This window comes from Alligator mississippiensis, chromosome 7, assembly GCF_030867095.1.
Source record: "Alligator mississippiensis isolate rAllMis1 chromosome 7, rAllMis1, whole genome shotgun sequence".
Lineage (NCBI taxonomy): Eukaryota > Metazoa > Chordata > Crocodylia > Alligatoridae > Alligator > Alligator mississippiensis.
Genome location: NC_081830.1, coordinates 77670866 through 77691410, shown reverse-complemented (window position 1 = coordinate 77691410; position 20545 = coordinate 77670866). Strand labels below are relative to the sequence as shown.

The 20545-nt window shown below is 42.2% G+C and overlaps 1 protein-coding gene across 4 annotated transcripts in view; it reads right to left on the bottom strand.

Moving 5' to 3' along the window:
• NAALADL2 (N-acetylated alpha-linked acidic dipeptidase like 2) overlaps positions 1–20545 on the bottom strand; it is a 1094482-nt gene that overhangs the window by 804296 nt on the left and 269641 nt on the right. The window contains exon 1 of one of the 4 annotated variants that reach the window (XM_019478566.2): positions 2972–3120. The exons of the other annotated variants lie outside the window; for them this stretch is intronic. Within the exon in view, the coding sequence (XP_019334111.1) occupies positions 2972–3014 (43 nt within the window). The 5' untranslated portion in view covers positions 3015–3120. Of the gene's footprint in view, positions 1–2971; positions 3121–20545 lie in introns of those variants that run through there. 4 annotated transcript variants of the gene reach the window in all.

Genomic DNA, 20545 nt, shown 5'->3' with positions numbered 1-20545 from the left:
ATTAGATGTACACAAGGTACATCTTTAAAAAAAAATCCCAGCCAACCAAAAAAAGAAAAAACAAAACAAAACCCAAAACCACCAGCTGCAATAACATTAGGCCAACAAAATGCTGCTACTAAATTCTTGAAATGACATGTGAAGATTGAAGAAAACTATGCAAAGTGTATCACATGCAGGATTCTGTACTGACTTCAGAAATAACCAAAATTACACAAACTACTATGCATGTGAGAATTTTTTTTTTTAAGTTTAAGGGTTTTTATTTTTTAATACCCTGTCAACTCATTCGTATCAGGGGCTAATTTAAAACCAAGAGTCAAAAGAGCTATTGTTCTGTGTTTACTTTCACCTCGGCAGGCACCGCACTGCATACACGCCATTCAAATCCAAACAAAAATGAAACCGCATGCATTTCAATACAAGTCTGAAATATTTACAGAGTAGGCAAAGTCGTAACAGCAACAGAGCAGAAGCAAAGGGCAGGTCGCTCAAATGTACCATTGTTAAATGGAAAATTGTGATGGCAGAATGACCTTGTATTTGTTGAATGACCAGATGGCTAGAATTAACTGAATTACACAAACCCAAAGCCTTCTTTTAACAGCTGATAGTTGTTTAGCCAAACCAGTCAGGAGCCCGGAGCTAGTCTATAGTATGTGTATTAGCATCCTCCTCATACGACCCCGAGGACACTGATTTTCACCTTTACAGGCAGATGCTGCAGAAAGAGTGACAAGGACTGGGATTCTGATACCCTGGATGAGCCTCTCTTTCCCCAGCAGAATTGACACACGCGCTGATCAGACACTGCAAGGAAGTTTGAGCACCTGCTATCCAGGCTGTACCTGTCCTTTTAATAAATAAGTGACAGCAGCCTCCAGGCTGTCAATCTGGCACCTTTAGTAGTTCACCCAAGCACTAAATTCACCAAAAAGAAAGAAAAAGAGGCAGAAATGCAGTCGTCTCTCCATCAGCAGCATCAAGATGCCAAATCAAAAATGTTATTTATTTATTAAGAACCCCAGTAAAATCTCTAGTTATTTTTGGCGCATTTCTAAAACAATCCCAGAAATTACCTGGTTTCCAGAACTGAACTACAGAAAAAGAAAGGGCATTTTATCAGATCTGAGGAACCACAGGCCACTTTTTCTTTCCCTGAAAAGGACCCCAGGGTCCCATTTCCATTCTCAGTTCTCTTGGTGTCGAGTGACTCCACTGAAGCGCATGAAATTATACTGATGTAAAAGTGGCTTAATTTGGTCAAAATCAGGGCCATGCAAGTCTACAGATTTACAACAAGATACAATGGGTCTCATTTCAGGACTTATTTCACGCCAATTTTACTGTAATATAATTTCTCTGATTTCAGTGGAATGACTCCTGGCTTACGCGCACATACCTGGGGGCAGAATTAAGCCTAAAAGATTTCTGAAGAGTAAGAAGATTTCTAAAAGTTCTTCTGGAAGGTTAAATGAAAACCAGAACGAATGAACTTCTCACCCGTAGGTTATGCAAAGGATATCTGGACTTACCGGCTATAAAATAAGCAGCTGCATTAACATTTCTTTTTCTCAGAAACACAAGCCCTAGAAACAGATGCAGTTTGAACTAGTAAGCAGCTTCAGGGTCAAGTGCATAGCAAAAGAAAGGCCATGATTTGAAAAAAAAAAAAAAAGAAAAGCAGAAAGGGAGAGAGAAAGACTGATTTTCCACAGCAGTTCTTTCACAGACCTTACCAGGTTAAATCTGAGTGCTGAAAGGAAAACTGGACCTCAAATGTAATACGTATTGTATATAAACATAACACACACACGCCACTCATACTGACAGACTTGTGCCAGTCTAGCTTTTGTGGAAACGAAAGACCATGAGTTCCCCTTTGGGCTAGAAAGCCGCATGGATTTCAGTCACACAAAACCATTTGTGAACTGAACGTAGCTTTGCAAATCTTGCAAACCCAAAGAACAGTCGGAAAGCTTTCCCTGTCCTGGGCAAGCAGAATTAATGGTTCTTCCCAATTACATGCCAGAAAAAGACCGAGAGAGACAAAGGATGAGTCAAGCAAAGGGAAAATCTCTTGAAAAGTAAGATCTCTACAATAATGTATTGCTTGGACGGGGAAAAGAGCTTCTAACTGGGTTAGAGAAAGATCCTTAAAAAATATTGTGTAGAAAAAAAAATCCTATCCTAGAAAAAAAAACTTTATGTCAAAGATGCTGTGTAAGCAAGTACAATGCAAGCTTCCCAACTGCTCTGCTCAGACCTCTACAGCAAGACCCGAATGGGCCATGGAGCACTTTCTTCCAGCTAGCTTTGGTAACGCTCACAAGGGCCATTTAGCAAACATAGTGTTACATTAGCACAGTGACAAAAAAGTATAAAATGAGAATAAAACCCAATAAATATATATAAATAAAAATGTGTGTGTGTCTGTCTGTGTGCACGTGTCCCTTCTCTGCTCTGCCCAGCTCCGAGTTCCTCGCATTTTTGCTATCGTTGCAATAGAAGTACGCTGCTCTTTATCTCTTAACTAAAAAGACTTAAGCTTCACAACACAATGGCAACCCACAAAAGCCACAAGTTACTGTAAGTTTTTAAACAGAGTCAGTTAATAGCAGGCATCTAACACTGTTAAATACTAATGTGACTAAAATATCTCCCTGCCCTGTAACCCCACCCCCCGCAAAAAATAAAGAATTAAAAAAATCAGCATTGTACAAAGAAAACACTGCAATCCCATGAATTTGAAGTCCTTTTTTTCCTCCAAAAAAAAAAAAAAAATACACGCACGTGCAGAGACAAGTCACCCCCCTGTATGACAAGCAGCACATGCTGCTGCTGTTACTAGCTCTGAAAAGCAAAACAGAAACACCCATATACAATGACTAACCTAACACCCATATACAATGACTAACCTAACACCTACGGCTTTCAGAGTGAAGCCGTTTCACAGGCTGCATTCACTTACCTTGCAAGGCTGTATTAGGTAAACGCGTCTCATTCTCTCCCATTTGTAAAAATTGTCTTTTATCAAGGGGCCAAAGCAGTCTCAAATTGAGCCAGTTACTGAGCAAGTTTTGACCTCCTGACTTCCTACTGTAGCACTGTAACTGTATACCTGACTTTCTTTGTGAATAATTAGCAGCCTGCTTCCTGAGTTACCTGGGCTTGCCTGACCTGTTTCTCTATAAAGTGACATCACATCCTTTGATCTCGTGTACTATATTAACATATGCATTGGACAATTGCTCCTTTGTCTTACCTTGGACTCATTTTGTCCCACTCCTTACTTTCACTTTTATGCTGAAAGTCATCTGAAAAACTTCTGTGGTTTGCAACAGGTGTTTGGTCAAATCACCACAACCTTCCTCAAGTTAGTGATGGATTAGAAAGATTTTCTCAATTTGCATTTCATAACAAAAATAAAATGCTAACTAGCATGCCAATTTGCAGTGGATAAGATTTACAGGCATAAATCTCCAGGACAGAGAAGCATAATCACAGGAGATAGGGGGCACTGGTAAAAGCAAAATCCTCCTTAGCCAAAACCCTTTGTCTTTCCTAAAGATTACCTTAAAGGAAAATGATTTACCTTAGTGCTGCAATCTTGAGGATATTTTCACCATAATAACAAAGCAGGAAGGGATTAAAAGCAAAAGGTTATTTTGTTTCTCTACCCTTCCCTCTGTAGCCCAAGGACACCAATTCACAGATCATCTTATCTGATCTTCAAGTTTATGTGCTGAGGAAATATTTACTTTTCTCTCCTGCATAAATGCAAACGCATATTTTGATATGTTTATGACCCATTTGGTAAACGTGTACAACTGATTTCTTAACTGCAATCCTCATTTTATTCTGACATTTATGAACAAAACTAACAAAAAAGCAAAGTGAACGCAAGTGAAAACATCACTTTCAGGGAGCAAAATAACACAAATCAGATACTGGAAATGGTTACAGCAATAGTCATTTGGATTTAGATCACTATAAGGGTTTTCCGAACAATAAAGTCAGATGTTATTATTCTTCTTACTCAAGAAAAACTTGTACTATTTAATCTGTTTAATGTTTCTGTTTCACATTTCTCTCCCTCCTGGTGTACTTGAGCAACTGAACAATTGCTTCCCTCTCAGTGAAGAAAAGCACAGGAAAAAAAAAAGACTGACGCTAAAGGCTTGTGTATGGACGAAAACGTAGCTATTTAGAATAAGGCGAGGTGTGAATTTAAAGTGGAACTTCCATACTGGATTTGTTTAATTCAGAATAAAGCAAGATTACTCTGGATTAAGAATAAATATACATGGAATTGATTTCCAATAGTTACTACTGCATACCTTCCTAAACGTTACATTAAGATCTGATCTAAGTGCCAATCTGCGCAGATGTCTAGGGAGGTTAACACGGGCAAAAAATGGCTGGCCCGATCTAAATTAGTTCACCTGTGAGGATAAACTAAATTAGGTGAGGAACAGATTAGCCCAATCTATCAAACATTTGCATACATATGGAGCACAACCCTGGGGCAGGGAAAGCCCAGCTGCTCACCCCAGCCCTGGGCTGAGCTCTTCTTTCCCCCACTTCAGACCAGGCTATTTTTCAGTCCTCCAACCCCCAACCAGACAACCTCCCTAGGCCTTCAAGTCTTGGGAAGCTGATTTACTGAGGATATATAATTCTTGTATCACCTATATGTTTCTGTAAAGTACTTACCATTGCACTGTTTTTAAAAACATTAAGGCACTTACTGACTTCAGGAAGAGTCTGGGTTCAAGGCAGAGTTGAATCTCCTATACAACCTATCTGACTGAGCTAGAAGAGGAGGGAACAATTAATTTCTATTCTGAGTAACCCCTCAACATGTCAAACACGCCAAGGAAGAGCCTGTATCCATCATCCCTTGGGCTAGAACATGGATGAATTCCAAAACAAAAGTACACACATGCATATATCCCCACGGGCACCTAGGCTCAGCTTAACAGCTTTTGCATTAAGGGGGTCAGGGTAAGAAGCACAGCATCTTTTTGCCTTGGTTATGGAAGTGCACAAAAGTCACTGCCAGTAGTGCTCAACCCCTGGCCTACAGGCCAGATCTGGCTCACAGAGCTGTGTCGTCCAGCCCACAGGGTTTCCCCAGGGTCTTGCAGTTTGGTGGCAAGAGAGTGGTGGCAGTGTTAATTGCCGCTCCCTTGATGCCGAATTGTTAGACCCGACCAGCTGGATAACAAGGCCCTGTGTACCAAACTGCACAGGTGGCTGTTGGGCCAGTACGCAAAGGGTCAGCACACAGCCGAATCCGGCAGGCAGGGAAAATGATAATGATAATACTTTTAATACCGTGAAGAAACATTTTCTTCTCATGTAACCAGTCAGTTCTTGCAAGAACGAAAATAGAAATCTAAGGCACAAAGAGAAGCATTAGTCCTAGCCACTGAGTGCTGACGTACCCTGCTAAGCAGCGTGATTTTGTCTTACTTAAAGCTTTTAGCACCTACAAAAGAAGTGTCTTGTGATTTTTTAGATGCCAACATTTTTTCATATCCCCTCGTATTAGCTCTTATTTTATTTTATTTTTTAATATTTAAGTTTCTAAAAGCTGAGAGTGACAGTGCTGAAAACGATTTCTTTCATCTGAAAAGAAAGCTCTAGGCAGAGACAGTGCAAAAAGGATTGGTGTATAGGTTTTTCACACTCCTGTCTCAACAATGACTCTGGCGGTGAAAGGCAGCTCCTTCCATTTTACATACCCCTAAAAATATGTTACGCTCAATTACATGTGATGATTAAATTGACCATTTGCAAAGGAAACAATACTAACCCATCTAACTTATCTCTAACATGTAAAGTGCAGAGTTTCCGCCCCCCAAAAGACTAAAGGCTTTTCTATTTAGATGCTTAAGAAGGCCATTTCAGTATGTCTTGGGTCTGAAGGGCTCATTGACAAAGAATGAAGGGAAGCACTGTTTGTTCCATCTAACACTCAAGTTTCACTTCGATTTTGTTAGAGAAATGAAAACATTGATTTATAAAGGGGATTAGGGGCAGGCAGGTGCCCCTAAAAGCTGAGCATTCCCACCCTCAGTTTACCATGGGATTTGAAGACAAGCCCATGCCCAAGCACACAAATGAAGTTCCTACAACAAAGCAACAACAGACCCAGGATCAGTCAAGCACACCTGCTTTACCTCGAATTATCAACACATCCATAGGTTTTCACCAGCCATCATGGCTCACACATTGAAAATCCAGGTCTCGTTGGTAAAAAACACTCCTGAGAAAATACCAACCATCACCACAAGCCAAACAGTAAATAGCTACCACACCACGCAGAGTAGCCACATTTACTGTACTTCTACAAGCATCGAAACAGCTCTAATGCTTCAGATCTTACTACACTGCAATCCAAAACTGGGGCTAATTCACATCAGATAAGCAATCGAGTATTTCACCATCCATATCCTCATCCCAAAAACAACCTATAGCTTAGTTTGCGCCATGTAAACAGAGCTAAAGGACAACATAGGCTCAGTGCTAACATCTAACGACCAGAAAAAAATCCAACGTGAATTCCCTTCTAGTCAATAGATCTTCTAAAAGCAAAAGTTTCCTAGAGAAGCTAGCTGAGATGTTATCTGATATGCTGATGAAGCTAGCAAAAATTATTTTCTTTGCAGTCTTCCAACACCCTCACTGCAACAGCCCCAAAGTGACTCCTCACACTTACTTCTTTATTCTCAGTAGAATATCATACACCAGAGAATCACTACTATATAATTTCTCCTAACTTTTTAGCCTAAATTTATTTATGGCCAGTGTAAACTTATTTGTTCTTATGGCGACACTGTCCTTTAATTTAATTATTTCTCCTCCCTCCCATCGTGCACAGCAGTCTTACACCTCTGTCTAACAAGCCACGCTCTTCTAGCCTCTGCTTATAGACTCTGCATTTTCCTGATCATCTTGGTAACCCTTTCACTGAACACATTCCAGTTTAAATTCATCTTTTCAAACAAAGGTGACTAACACTGTTTTCCTAGTCCCCATCTTCTGACGCTTCACTACATTTCCCACCTGGCACCTTATCAAAGGTTTATTAAAGTCCAGAAGGGTGAGACTTACCACACATCCACAATATCAGTTATTCTGCATTTTATCCACTCTTCTATTTACCTTCATGACAATTATTTTTTCCCTTCAATATTTGTTCTAAAACCTTGCATGACATATGGATCAGACTGATGGGATCTGCAGATGCCTTAATTAGTTCTCCACCTCCACCCTTGCCCTAGGTGTTAGTAGTACCTTTCTTTTATTTGAATCATATTGTAGTGCTTCTGCTTGATCATTTCATTAAAAATACTTGCTATAGAACCTGCAATTGCATGTGTCAGCTCTATCAGACATCTGTAATAGATGTTATCCAGTTCCCACACCTTCAGGGCATTAAGCTCCTTGAGATTTCTCAGTTTCACCCTAGAACTGGCGCTGCTATGTAATCAATCATATGTGCATATAGCTTCTACTAACATTAGCTTGGCCATACTTCTATACTCTTAAATACCTTAAGCAACAACTGAATGTGCCATTCCAGTGTGCTCATAATCTTTCATAAGTTGCCTCTCCGAGGGCTCCTCCATGGTCCTATAGAAGCATCTGTCAGGTACGGCCTGTTCAGAGCCCACATTCAGTGTGGCAATTTCCTTCTTCTACCAATCTTCCATTGTCCCTTCGTGAAACATCAATGTCTTAGGTTAAAATCGTTTCAAAGCATTGTTTCATTTATGGGACACGCCAAGATCATTTTTAAGGATTGTTAAGGTCCTCAAGGATCCTAACCCATCTTTACCACATTCCAGAAGCTAATGGACACGAGTGCCTATACACATGCTCCAATGCATTCTAATTAGAACTTGTCAGAGCAGACTTGATTAATCGAGTCTGCTCCACGCTCTAATTAGAATGCTGTAGCATCACCGCAGCATCACATGTTGATTTAAAATGGGTCACTGGGCCATTTTTAATGATCTTTAGCTAAAAAGTCCCATTGCCATTTTTTAAACGGGGGGGGGGGGGGCTTAATGCATGTGATGCTGCGGCATTTTAATTAGAGCAGCTCTCTAGAAACCACACTAAGGAAAATGCTCCCCCACCCCCGAGCACGTGTGCGGCATTTTAATTAGAGCAGCTCTCCAGAAACCACACTAAGGAAAATGTTCCCACACCCCCGAGCATGTGTATAGGTACCCAATCAGTCTCAATTTCCCTTTGACATCTGCAGTCCATTGAATAATATAGACATTGCATACTATAATTACTGCACATATTAAAGAGCTGCATGTATTTCATATAAGACATGCCAACCTACCTGTTAATTAACAGAACTAAGAGCACATCACTTGTACCTTTGAATGGAGTCCAAAGACTACTTCACCATCCCAGAGATTTTCAAAAACTATTCTACGACAGGCCAAAATTACTTCCAGGACACAGATGCAGGCTCCAGATACAACTGACTACAACAGAGCACAGAGACACGTAACTCAGTTCTCCCTGAACACAAAACTTTCAGCCTTGTGAATGGAAGTGGCAGTTTGTGGTGACTTGCCACCAGGATGGAGGAACTACAACTCTCCAGAAGATGGCCTCTTAATTTTAAGACCACTTTTGAGGTTCACAATGGAATGAAAATCAGATCGTTTCAGATATTTTCACAAAACCAAATTCTGCTGCAATGTGAGCAAAACTTGGGGGTCAGCACAGACAGATTTTCATCCCAAATTTTCTTCTGAATCAGACAAATCAAGGACTGGAGCCGGGGTTTGCCATGCCTGATGCCAGTCCCCGAAGAAATCTGCAGAATGTCAAAGCATCTTCCTCCCTCCGGCTGAAGAGGTTACAGCCTGTTTGGTAGAGGTCAGTAAAGGCAGGTACCACCAACTCCTACATAGGGCTCATTTGAGTCACACCTCTGGAGTAGGGATAGCACCCGTCCATGGGTAATGGATTATTTATTTTTTTACTTCCAAACATTTATTACAGTTAGCGGGGAATTTTTCTAGGGAACAACCCCTGCCAGACCAACCATGTCAATTCATATACATTTTTTTGTGGAAGCGCACTGGTATCAATTCTGACTTGACTTTCCTCAGAAAGATCTATCAGGGCTAAGCTTTCATTTCTGAGAGGAGTACAACATAGAGATATATCTTCAGCCCATACTAATCCCAGGGTCTTCCACATCCCAGGAAAGCATCCTAACTTCTAGGGTTTGGGAAATCCTGTGATGGGGGAAGGTCTGAGGGTTGGTTCATTTTTCACAGAACATTGTCAAAAGAGACAGTTTCCGATTTTTATTTTCCTGATGTGAAATAAAAAGGTAAAAGAGCCTCGGGGTCTTTTACTAAGACTCTTCTTTCAGCCAGCAATGTTTATCACCACAATCCTTACCACCTGTGGCTCAGGTAAGATTTTTATCTTCACTTGAGAGGCAGGTATAGAAGAGTTAAGTGACTTATTCAAGGACACACAGAAGCCTGGGACAGAGAGAGAAATTGAGGCCAGATCTTGCAGAAGTCCTACTTACATGAATCAGCTACAAAACCATCATTTCTGACAGTTTCAGGCTGTCCTCTCCCCAAGCCCTGAATAGTTCCCATGCACAGAGGCAGTCTCCCCAAATTAAGCAGTGGTAGGTTAACACCATTTACCCACTGTAAAACTGTAAACCATGTATGATTTTTGTCTTGTTCTTTTATTGATACCGTTTAATAGCACAAAGCAACAAAAACAATAAAAACCAATTAAACAGTGACAATAGTAAGGCCACACTGATACAAAGCAAGAGATAGTGAAGAGGCTTGTCACTTATTCCTACTACAAAAGAAGAATACAGAATTTGCTGTCTAAGGCAGGGATTAGGACTCTGCTACCAGTATCTGAATCTGAATGAGACTCTGCCATCTTATTCTATCCAGGGCACTCTTCTCATTGCTGTATGTAGCTGATCCCCAGCGTTTTCTCTCTCAGTAGTTGTCAATGGAGAATTCTATTGGCTGGCCCCTTTTGCGTGTTCCTCTAACTGCCCAATGGCAAACCTGTCATGGCAGAGACTTTGGATTCACTATTTGTTCTTTTCATCTTCTTACACAGCACATTCTTTGCCTGTCCCATCCATTCATATAGGCAAAGAAACATCTGTGTGTCTGCTCAGCACCGAACACAACTAAACTGTACTGCAAAGTTTGACTCTTCAGTGGTTGAGCAGCACTGAGATTGCAGAGTGGTTTCCAAAGCAATGCTACCAAAAACAATAGTAGCTCTTGCAAAGACAGAAAAAAAACATGAAAGAAGAAGCATGTTAAATTGCCTTTGTGGGTGGTACCTAGGCCTGTCATAAGAAACGAGGAGGCTGGATTATTTAGCTAGCCTTCAAATAACAATGCATGCATTTTTTGTGTGAGACATGATGTGTGATCTGTGAATACCCCTTAAGGCAAGTGAAATTTAGGCTCATCTCCCAGAACTCTGGAAGTAAAATGTTTTCTACTGGCACCGTCTGTCTCACCACCTGCAAGCCAGAAAATGCCTCTGGGCAAACTGTATTTAAGCCAGAAGTGCTGTCCCAGCCTGGAAAAGAAGTTTCATTTCCAACCCTTTAAAGAGGCAAGCAAAGCTCTGCATCCAAGCCCATTCCAAAGTGGATAGAAATAGACAAGATATTTCAAGAACTAAGCAATAATTGTTTCATATAGGAATTCTGACCTTCCTTTACTGAGTAATTCAATAGGAGAACATAAGCTCCTCTACTTTCGTGACAGAGTAGAGAGGAGCCAGACAGTAGTTAACTGTGCCTAACATGGGTCAAAATGACCTCTCTACGTTCAAAAGTATAATATTAGTGGCTACTAAAAAGATACTATCATTTATCTGCAACCCAGGCACAGGATGAGCACCAGTGTTACAAGCATCCTCATACTGCTCTATTGGCAATTGCTCTTGACTTGGAGCAACCCACCTGTAGAAGATGAGATACTAAGTAAGCCTTGCCTTAACATTTAAACTGTATCTGACAACAATGAGGCCGATTGGAGCCATATGTGCAAATGTTTTGGCTGTTTGGCACTCACCTGAGACCAGATGTCCAAGAGCACATTGATGTTGAATGGCTAGGCAAAGCAAGCCTCTATGCTCTTTAAACAGGTACTCTTCTCAGGCTGTCTAAACTCACAGCAACTGTGGAACGCACCTGATGAATTCTACAATGGCAAGGCATCTTCTAGGCATCAGCAGATACAATCTCATTGATTCTGCTGCAAGACAGAATACTTGAAAAAAGCCTCATTCAGAAGAAAATCAGGGCCCTCAAACTGCTTGGTACTGGAGGCAGGGGTATCTCAATTAGCCACTTATCTCAGAGGCAGAAGTTTAACCTGCTGCATGCAGAGTTTATAGGGAAGAAGTGGAACCGTGGGCAAGGGCTGAGGCACAGAAGGGAGGATACAGAGATCCTGGCCTGGAGCATCACTAAAATACTGTTGTAATGGAAACCGAATACCATGTCACTGCATTCCAGCCCAACTGTAAGCACTAGAGAAAGTTTTCTGGCCCCAAACGCTCCACCTGTATACATATGTATGTATTGGTAGCTTGACTGCAGAATATACATTCAGTATTTGAAATATCACATTATTAAATATCAATATTACATTTATATCATAAACTAGCTTCTATGGTTAGCACTTATGCTTATGACTAGATTATGGCACTAGACAGGAATTCAGGTGACCTGGTTTATTTTTCTCCCTCTACCAGTAGCTGCTAGCTAATCCCTTTCCCTTTTGTGTCTCAGCTGTAAAATGGCAAAATCTGCTAACAAAAAATATGATATACAAGCTATGCATTTTTAATTAAATCTGAGCTTTCATTTTTGAACAGGCAACTTGTATGTGCCCTCCTTTCCACAGTTTCTGCAACAGAGTTAAGGAAAGCTTTGGTTACAGTCTATAAATGCCTACACGAGAACCAAAATGTTGATAGTGGTAATTTTAAGATGGCAGACAAAGTTTAAAAAAGATTCAATGGCTTAAAGTTCAATGAAACAAAATGGACAAGAATAAGATTGCAGATTTTCAAGAATGAACAATTAACCACTGGAACAACTTGCCGAGGGCTGTGGTGGATTTTCCATCACTGGAGCACTTTAAAATTAAGACTGACAGTTTATACATGCTCTTGTTCAAAGAAGAATTTATTCAGGGAAGTCCTGTCACCTGCCTTTTACAAGATAGCAAACTAGATGATGACAATGAAGCCTTCGGGCTTAAAATCACAGTAAAATTAAAGAAAAAAAATCAGTTGGGACAGTTTTAACGTTTTGCAACAGATGTGTGCAAGAACATTTACATACACACAAATATCGATCTGACATGACCATGCCACTACAGTACAGCCTCTCCTATCCAAAACTCTTTGGAAAGCACCCACCAAGATGCCATTGGGATAACTGAAATCACTGGAGAAGTGAAAATGGAGCATTTAGTGAGGAAGTATATGTGCTAAGAGGATGCATAATATAAAATCACACCCAACTTCAGAGGCAATATATTTTAAGCTTAAAAAAGAACAGTATACAATACCAGTTTCAAGTTATAGTACTGCATCAGACTTCAGAGTTGAGATGCAGTACTGTTTTAAATACAGCTTTAAAAGGGAACAGTCTGTTATTCAATACTGACAGTTATACATTAGTAAAACAAAGTTGCCATTTGGGTAATTAAGGGTTCAGATAACTGAGGATGTTCTATACACCCAAGGCTTATCTGATGAACACTGACCATTCTCCCAATACTTAGCTCCTAATTTTAGATGATCTTTGGTTCCCTCAGCTTTCTACTATGGGAGTGCACAGCATATAAACAGCTCATGGGTCTGCACAGCATTCATTCATGGAAATAACGGTTGCATCCAATGAAATGTATATCCCTAAGAGAAGAATATTTTTAAATCAATGCAATTAGAGTATCTCAGCTGCTTTCTTTTTGGCTGTATCTATAAAAATACCAAGGCAGAAATACAGTGTCTTAGGGAGCAAAAGACAATTGCAGGGAGGAAATCTTTTTTTTTCTCCTTCAGGTGAACCAATACAACATTTATTCCAAGGGAACCACTACTCCTAGTTCTTGAATCTCTTGATTCATCCTTGGTGAGAAAAATAGCTGAGGCTTGGATTGTCAAAATGGTTTCTCTAATACAGAGAAAAACACTTCACATTTTCAAGGGGAAAAAAAATGTCTGCTCTTGAGAAAAGCCCCCTTATTTTCTCTCTTTTTAGGCAGAGAAAGATACTAGATGCTAAGTTGAAAAACACTGAAGTTTCATACTTTTGTACACTAACTGACACTTGCACTACATTTTGTTCACTATTATCTATACACACAGAACATTTTCTGTGCACTTCCATTTTTGAGACATACAATACTATACGGTATTGTATTTAGAAAGTGTAATCGTTGGGGTTTTTTTGTTTTGCTTTGTTCTGTTTTCCTTTGCATAGTCTCCATTATATATTTTTTGCCCTCCAGAAATATTGTGACTTCTGACCAATGTGTGAACTCAAGACCCAAGATGAAGTAGACACTTAACAAGACTTGAGGTTAGTAAGAAAAATTTCTCAAATGGAACGTTTTAATTAGGTCCACCAATGAAAACAAACTGCAAGGAGGTTGGAAGTAAGAAAGCAAAGGCAAAAACATTTTTTTTTTAATCACAGACACTTGTAGAAAAGGAAAAAATACAGGTCAAAAGACTGCCAGGGTGCTTTGCAGAAAGAAATCCTGACAAATGTCATTCCCCCCTCCCATGAAGTTATCAAGCGATCTTTAATATTATTCTCTAATGAATATTTTTCTGATAAGTAGATTATTTTACACATGATTTAAGTGTGTAAACACAAGAATATATTCATGATGGTTTCTCTTCTGCTTCTAAGGAGATGAGTATACAACGTGAAGCTTTTCTTAACAGGGAAAAATGTTGCAAAGTATAGTATTCTTTGCAGTTACTTTTATAATGCTGGCATGTTCTAATGGTGCAGCAAGAGTCGGGGCTAAAATCTTCATATGTGATTCATTCTCTTTCTCATCATCTTTTCGTGGGAAAAGCTGTAGGTGCCAATGGAATGTATTGCTATGGAATAAGAGAGTCTGGAATTTCAAAACTCATTTGAATCTTTCACCACCCTTAGGCATGCCAATTGCCAAATTTTTGTTACTAAATACTAAGTAATGAATACTTCAGTTGTCAAACATCATGGGCATGTTTTCATTCCTTCAAACAAAGAGTAGCTCTGAAATAGCAGAAGCCATAGTGATTTACTGGACTGGGAGTTACAGGTCTGAGTTGCAAGTTTGAAGTTCTTTTTCAGATCTTAACTCTGATTACTTCATGAATTACTTTGTGAATGCAGGCACGTAAGCCCTGTCTCTGCCTCAGTTTTATGATCTGTAAAATGGAGAGAATAATGCTTGCTGAAATTGGTTGAATATTTCCATGGCAATTTCCATCCCTTATGTCTTCCTCCCATCCCCCCATTTCCAAGAAAGTTAAATGGTAGATTTACCAAAAGGAAAGCCTCCACAAGAGATGTTCATGTCAAATGAGTTGTTTCAGATTTCCATCAAATAACAAAAAAACCCCACATTTCAGTTTCTACTGTGCCCTCTCCCCCACACCCTTCCCTTCACTACCACCCTCCTTCTCCTTTTCCCAGTCACACAACACTGGAACATTTTGGTTGGTTGGGTGAAAATTTTCAGTATCCCTCCACCACCTACCTGCTTCTTTGCCCTGCAGCCTTATTTAATTGTGCCTACATTTTTCCAGCTTTCAATTGCTTAAAACAAGCAAACAAACAAAAAAGAAACCCAAAAGGCAAACAAAAATAATGTTTCGAAAAGCTCCCCTAAGCTAAAATTTTTACTGATTTCTTTCACCCCAAAAAACCCACAACTACTTCCTGACCAGTTCTAACATTTCTCGCTTTCTTGAAAAAGAACTGAAATGCACAGGGATACAGGGGCAAAGAGGGGTTATTTTTGGCAGTGTGGTACTTATTTTCTAGTAGTAAAAACATTACTATTTATTATTTCTTTTGCAGGACCATTGAGAGGCCTGGGCTGCATTGTACTAGACACTATATAACACAAAGACCGTCATTGCCCAAAAGACCCCAATCTAATACTCGGCTGGTATTTAGACTATACCAGCTGGCCCCCACTAAGATTCTGTAACATAACCTAGTAAAGAATCTGTAGTATATATAAGTAATAATTCAACGTCATGCTTTGCTAATGGCTTACTGTGCACGTTACTTTTCTATGAACCTCTCTTAGCTATAAAAGTCTGGCTGAAGGACAAAGAAGCAATCTACGCCTGTTCAGGAGTTAAAAAAAATTCTAGGAGGCCAGCTTTCATATGCTCTGAAGTTTTCATTTTAACAGCAGCTAAATTACATGTTTGGCCAAAGGTGGAATTGCATTTTAGTGCATCACCTAAAAAAACCCCCAGAATTCCTGGAGTGAAACCTTGGCCCCGGTGAAGTCAGACAAAGAGTTCTGTCATTGACTTTCAAAAGTTCCCCACTCAGTTCTCAGATTTATCCTCATCAAAGACAATGCTCAGTCCTCAATGCCATTCATATATTTTAGGTCTCAAGAGAACACATTACTATTAACAGTGCTTATTCAGAGCTTTTGATCTTTAGAGCTGTTTACAAATATTAACACATTATCTACACATTACACAACTTTGAAAGCTAGTAATAACTGAAGTTGAAATCCCAGCTCTGCCCTGACTTGATATGGCCTTGGGAAGTGACTCTGGACATTTCTCAGGCACAGGAAATCTTGTGCCTGCAAATTTACTATCAGTGCCTGGAGTCTGTGAATGCACAGGCCTACTTAACATCTCCCCATGACAATTCCCTTGTCTACCAAATGAGGATAACAATGACTGAGTAATACAAACTGATTATGTCATGGAACAAAGATGAATGCACTGGAGCTAAAGTTAGAAAAAAGGTTCTGATAATGAAGCCATTTTCAGCCTGCAAAAGGCTGACAGCAGGCATATCAGCTTTCTCCTTTTTTCCAATTGGGCTGTTGAGTGAAAATATCAGGATTAAACAAAATAAAGTTATGTATAACAAGTTTAGAGAGCCTGTCTGGTAGACGATATTTAAAGTTATTTGATCCACCACTTTAGATCTTACATAAAGAGCAATGCTTTTTGCTGCCCTTCAACACACTCCATTATTTATAATGGGGATGATCTGTAAGCAAATATGCCTTTAAATATTCTACTTGTTTTACTCCAAAATCTTTGCACCACTAATTTCCACCCAACCTAATCTTGGTGAACATGTAGTCATCATCAAAAAGCTTGAAAGCAAAGGATAAGCCAAATGATGAAAGTAAGCAGCTTTTTTAAACAGCAAAGAAAAAGGGGAAGCGATTGAAAACTGCTTTTCTAACGTTCTCTGGCAAGAAAACTAAAATGCTTATAAATGCTAACTAATACTGAACTCTATCTTGCACAACTAAGAAGCAAAGCCTACTACTCGGAAGATCACATTAAGAAGGGTGAAGCATAAAAAACTTCAGTGAAATGGAATCAAAAGCTGATCCTCTTTTTAAAATCCATTTTTACCATTTTATCCCTATATCCTCTCTATTATGGAGAGCACTTCTTAAAAATATTAAAATGACCTTGTGTTTGGCTAGCTGCAAGGCAAACATGCTGCAAGGCAAACAAAACAGATAAGATTTGTTTTGAATGGGCCCTCTAGGTTCGCTGCCACTCCCACTGCATGCTGCCCTAACAAATGGCCATGAGCTCCTGACAAATACAGTGTGAAACTCAGAAATAAATTAGTGGGGAAGGGAAGGTGTGAAACTCAGAAATAAATTAGTGGGGAAGGGAAGGTGTGAAACTCAGAAATAAATTAGTGGGGAAGGGAAGGTGGATTTTCAAGTCTTTTGCTCCTAGGTCCTTTTTGGCCTATAAACTGTATATGAGGTGGACAGAAACCTTCCACTGGAAATAGCTATGCAATGCAGACTGCCCCAGTCTAGTAGCAGCAAATGAGAAATTTAGAAAATCAATACCATATTAACACATTATCTCACTTGATGGAGGTGCTGCACTCTCAACAACAGAGATTTCTCTGAAACATAATGAATGTATGCCCTGCTGAGCAGTAAAAGCTGGCAAATGGCTCCTTTTTGTGGAGTCTGACTAAGGACATCTCAATGTCAAACTAGACCATGGTTTTGACTGACATCTGACTATCACTAGAGAGAATGGTGTTGAGCAGCAGCCCTAATGTAAAGCGTGAAGTTATGGCAACCCCCTTGCAGGTGTATTAGAGCGGGGTGGGCACGTATTGCAGCTGGAGGGTCGCTTAATGGGTTTTGGTGAGCTGTCAAGGGCTGCAAGAATGAACGCTACATGCCCCCAGGGCAGGGGGGGGCACGGCAAGTTCCCGCAGACGGCGGCAGCGCTGTTGGTGGCATGAGCATGGTGGGGGCAAGCAGGGAGCTCCCACAGGTGGCTGCATCGCTGTTGGCAGTGAGGGGAGGGGGGTGGCAATCGCCCACAGACAGCATCGGCAGCATCAGTGGTGGCCAGGAGCCAACATGGACTGCCTCCTGACACATCCGGTGGTGTCGGCGGCAAGCAGGGGTGGGTAGCAAGCAGCAACCACTCACAGGTGCCACCAGCAGTGTCAGCGGTGCCTTTTCGCAGGGGGTCCACCACCATGTTCAGGGGGTGCACATGGACCCACGTACACCCTCTACGTGTTGCCAATGGCTGCAAAGGTAGCCCTGCCCCTTGACAGGTACCCCACCCCCTGGCCCCCATCTTGGGACCAGAAGTCCCACCCCTAACCCCTGACCTTTGCCACTGGAAGTCCCCCACCTACCCTCAGAAGTACTCCTTTTGGGGGTTGCCATGTTAAAACTAGAAAAAACACAAATGCTATATTAACAAAAATCAAACATCTACTATAACTTATTTTAATTTATTGTTAATTTGTCCTGATTGATGTGCCTTTGCATAGTGTATCTAGAGGTGATTGCATAATAGCTCAAAACACAGTCTGACACTTGTATATTCTGCGTGGTAGGATGTGGGGGGAGTGTGGGGACGTAGTTGGGGTAGGGATATGTGGGGGTGTGTGTGGGTGTGGTGGGGGTGGGCGAGTGGGAGCTCTAGGAGGAGGTGTATTTGGGGATATGGCGGGGGTGGGAGTGGGAGGGGGGGAGTACTGGAGTCCCTGGAGTGTGCGAGTCCCTGAAGCTCCATGTGGTGGTATCAAGCGGGGCCAGCCCCACCCAGAGTGCAGCTACTCGCACTCCCAACCCAGGCGCCAGCCCCAGGTGGCGACAGCATGTAGGACCAGCCCCATCTGGCCCAATAGCACAGGGATCCCACACTCCCACCCTAGTCTCCAGCTGTACGTGGTAGCAGCCTGCAGGGCCAGCCCCACCCGGACCCATAGCATGCAGCTCCTGCACTCCTGCAACATGCAGGACCGCGCCAGCCAGACCCCAGAGTGCACAGTATCCACACTCCCAACCTCTTTCCTCCAGTGGGAGTCCCTGGCCCTAGCCCAGTTGGGCCCTTACTTGCATTTCTAGGCTCACAGGCAGGGAGGATGGAAACCACCTCAGGGTGGCCAGGCACAAGCTCTGCCAGGCAGAGGCTTCTCGTCTCTAGCACCCCTAGCTCGGGGCTGGGGCAGGTCAGGCCAGGCTGGGGTAGGCAGGGTGGTTGCTTAGCAACCAGAGCTGCACCTCCTGCATGGAGCCACCAGCTTATAGAGGGGCAGCCCAGGGACAGGGCATACAGGAGGCTCACAGAGGGGCCCCATGGGCTGGATGGTATTGCCTGGCAGGCCAGATCCAGCCCATAGGCCGAATTTTGCCTGCCCCTGTATTAGAGGTTGACACAAACACAAAAGCCTCATTCTGCAAACTTGGCCTTTCATAGGCAAATAGGTTATGGATGCAGGATTAAAGGGACTGCAATGCCAAACATCGTGGAAACAAATGTCTCTAACCTAAAGACATGGCATTAACTGTACCACCTTCCCACTGATAAGCATCAAGCCTGAGCCCTCTTAGACTAATAAGAAGGAAACCTTTTTCTAGCAACCTCACTGAGCATGGTCTCTCACATATCAAGGACAGATACCAATCTTTAGGCATCACTTCTCTGCTGTATTTCTGGTGCTAGAAATCTTAACTTAAATTCAGGCCAACATCTTAAAAATGTACATGTGGCAGGGCCCCGTCTGACTTACCTGCACTTCGCAGCACAGGTGGTCAGGCTGTGTGTGGCAAAGCTGCTGCCACATGAGCTAATAAGTGGAGCCTGGAATGGGGCACAGCATAGCAGCAAGGCCATAAAGCACTGCCTGGGAACCAGAGCCAGCATAGAGGACACCAGACACCCAAGCCAGGGCCAGACACCACCCACAACACTGGGGGCTCGCTGCCACCAACACCACACTCAGCATTGCTGCAACTGCTCCACTGCTACCACTGGCACCACTCCCAGCATTGCTGCCACCAGCACCGCTGCCCATGCCACAATCAGAATTGCTGCCACCGACACCGCTGCCACTGTTGCTGAAGACACCACAAGCAGTTCGTAAGTCAGGGAGGCCGGCCTCTGCCATAGGGGCAGGGGCAAGCCAGGGCAAGCAGCTGGTCAGGATCCAGCCCCGGGGTGGCACAGAATCCCTGGACCAGGCAACTCCTGCCCAGCCAAAACCTACATGAGTAAGGGAAGGCCCTCACGTGAAAGAACTGACCAGGGCCCAGCAGGAAAAGACCCTGTTGTGGGGGGGGGGGGTGCATCACAGCTCCCCTGCAAGCCCATAGTTAGGACTGATACAGGAAGAGCACCAGTGGAAAGCCCCTGAGAACAATGGGTGCCAGAGAAGGAAGGAAAAAGCTGGTGAAGTCAGAACCCCTCAAAACTCCGATGCTCGGGGGCAAGCGGATCAGCGTGAGGCACCGGAGCCCTGTCCCGCCCATGCTGAGAGATGTTTAGTTGTTCATTTTATATCTGTTAGCCTTTTCTGTCTCTACTACGGTACCACACAACCAGTGGCAGCAGGTGGGACACCACACAGCTGTACTCCAATCAACAATATCAAACCCATGAATGCAGCCTGTGATTCATCATAACACCCAAGAGGAAAGGGGTGGGGCGTAGGGAAGGAAGAGCCCCACAGAAGACTCAAGCGGGGACCCCAAGCCAGCAGGAAGATCTTCAATCAAGAGAACCAAGTACATCTCCCATAATTCGTGGCAGGAGAGTCAGCGCAGGTCAATCCAACCCCCCCATGTGGCAGCACTGAGTCCTGCCCCAGTCCACAAATAGAAGTTGTCAGCCTCACACATACAGGGCTTAATCCTCTTCTTGGTTACAGCAGTATAATCCTGTTCCAGTAGTATAAAGCTGGAAGCAGTTA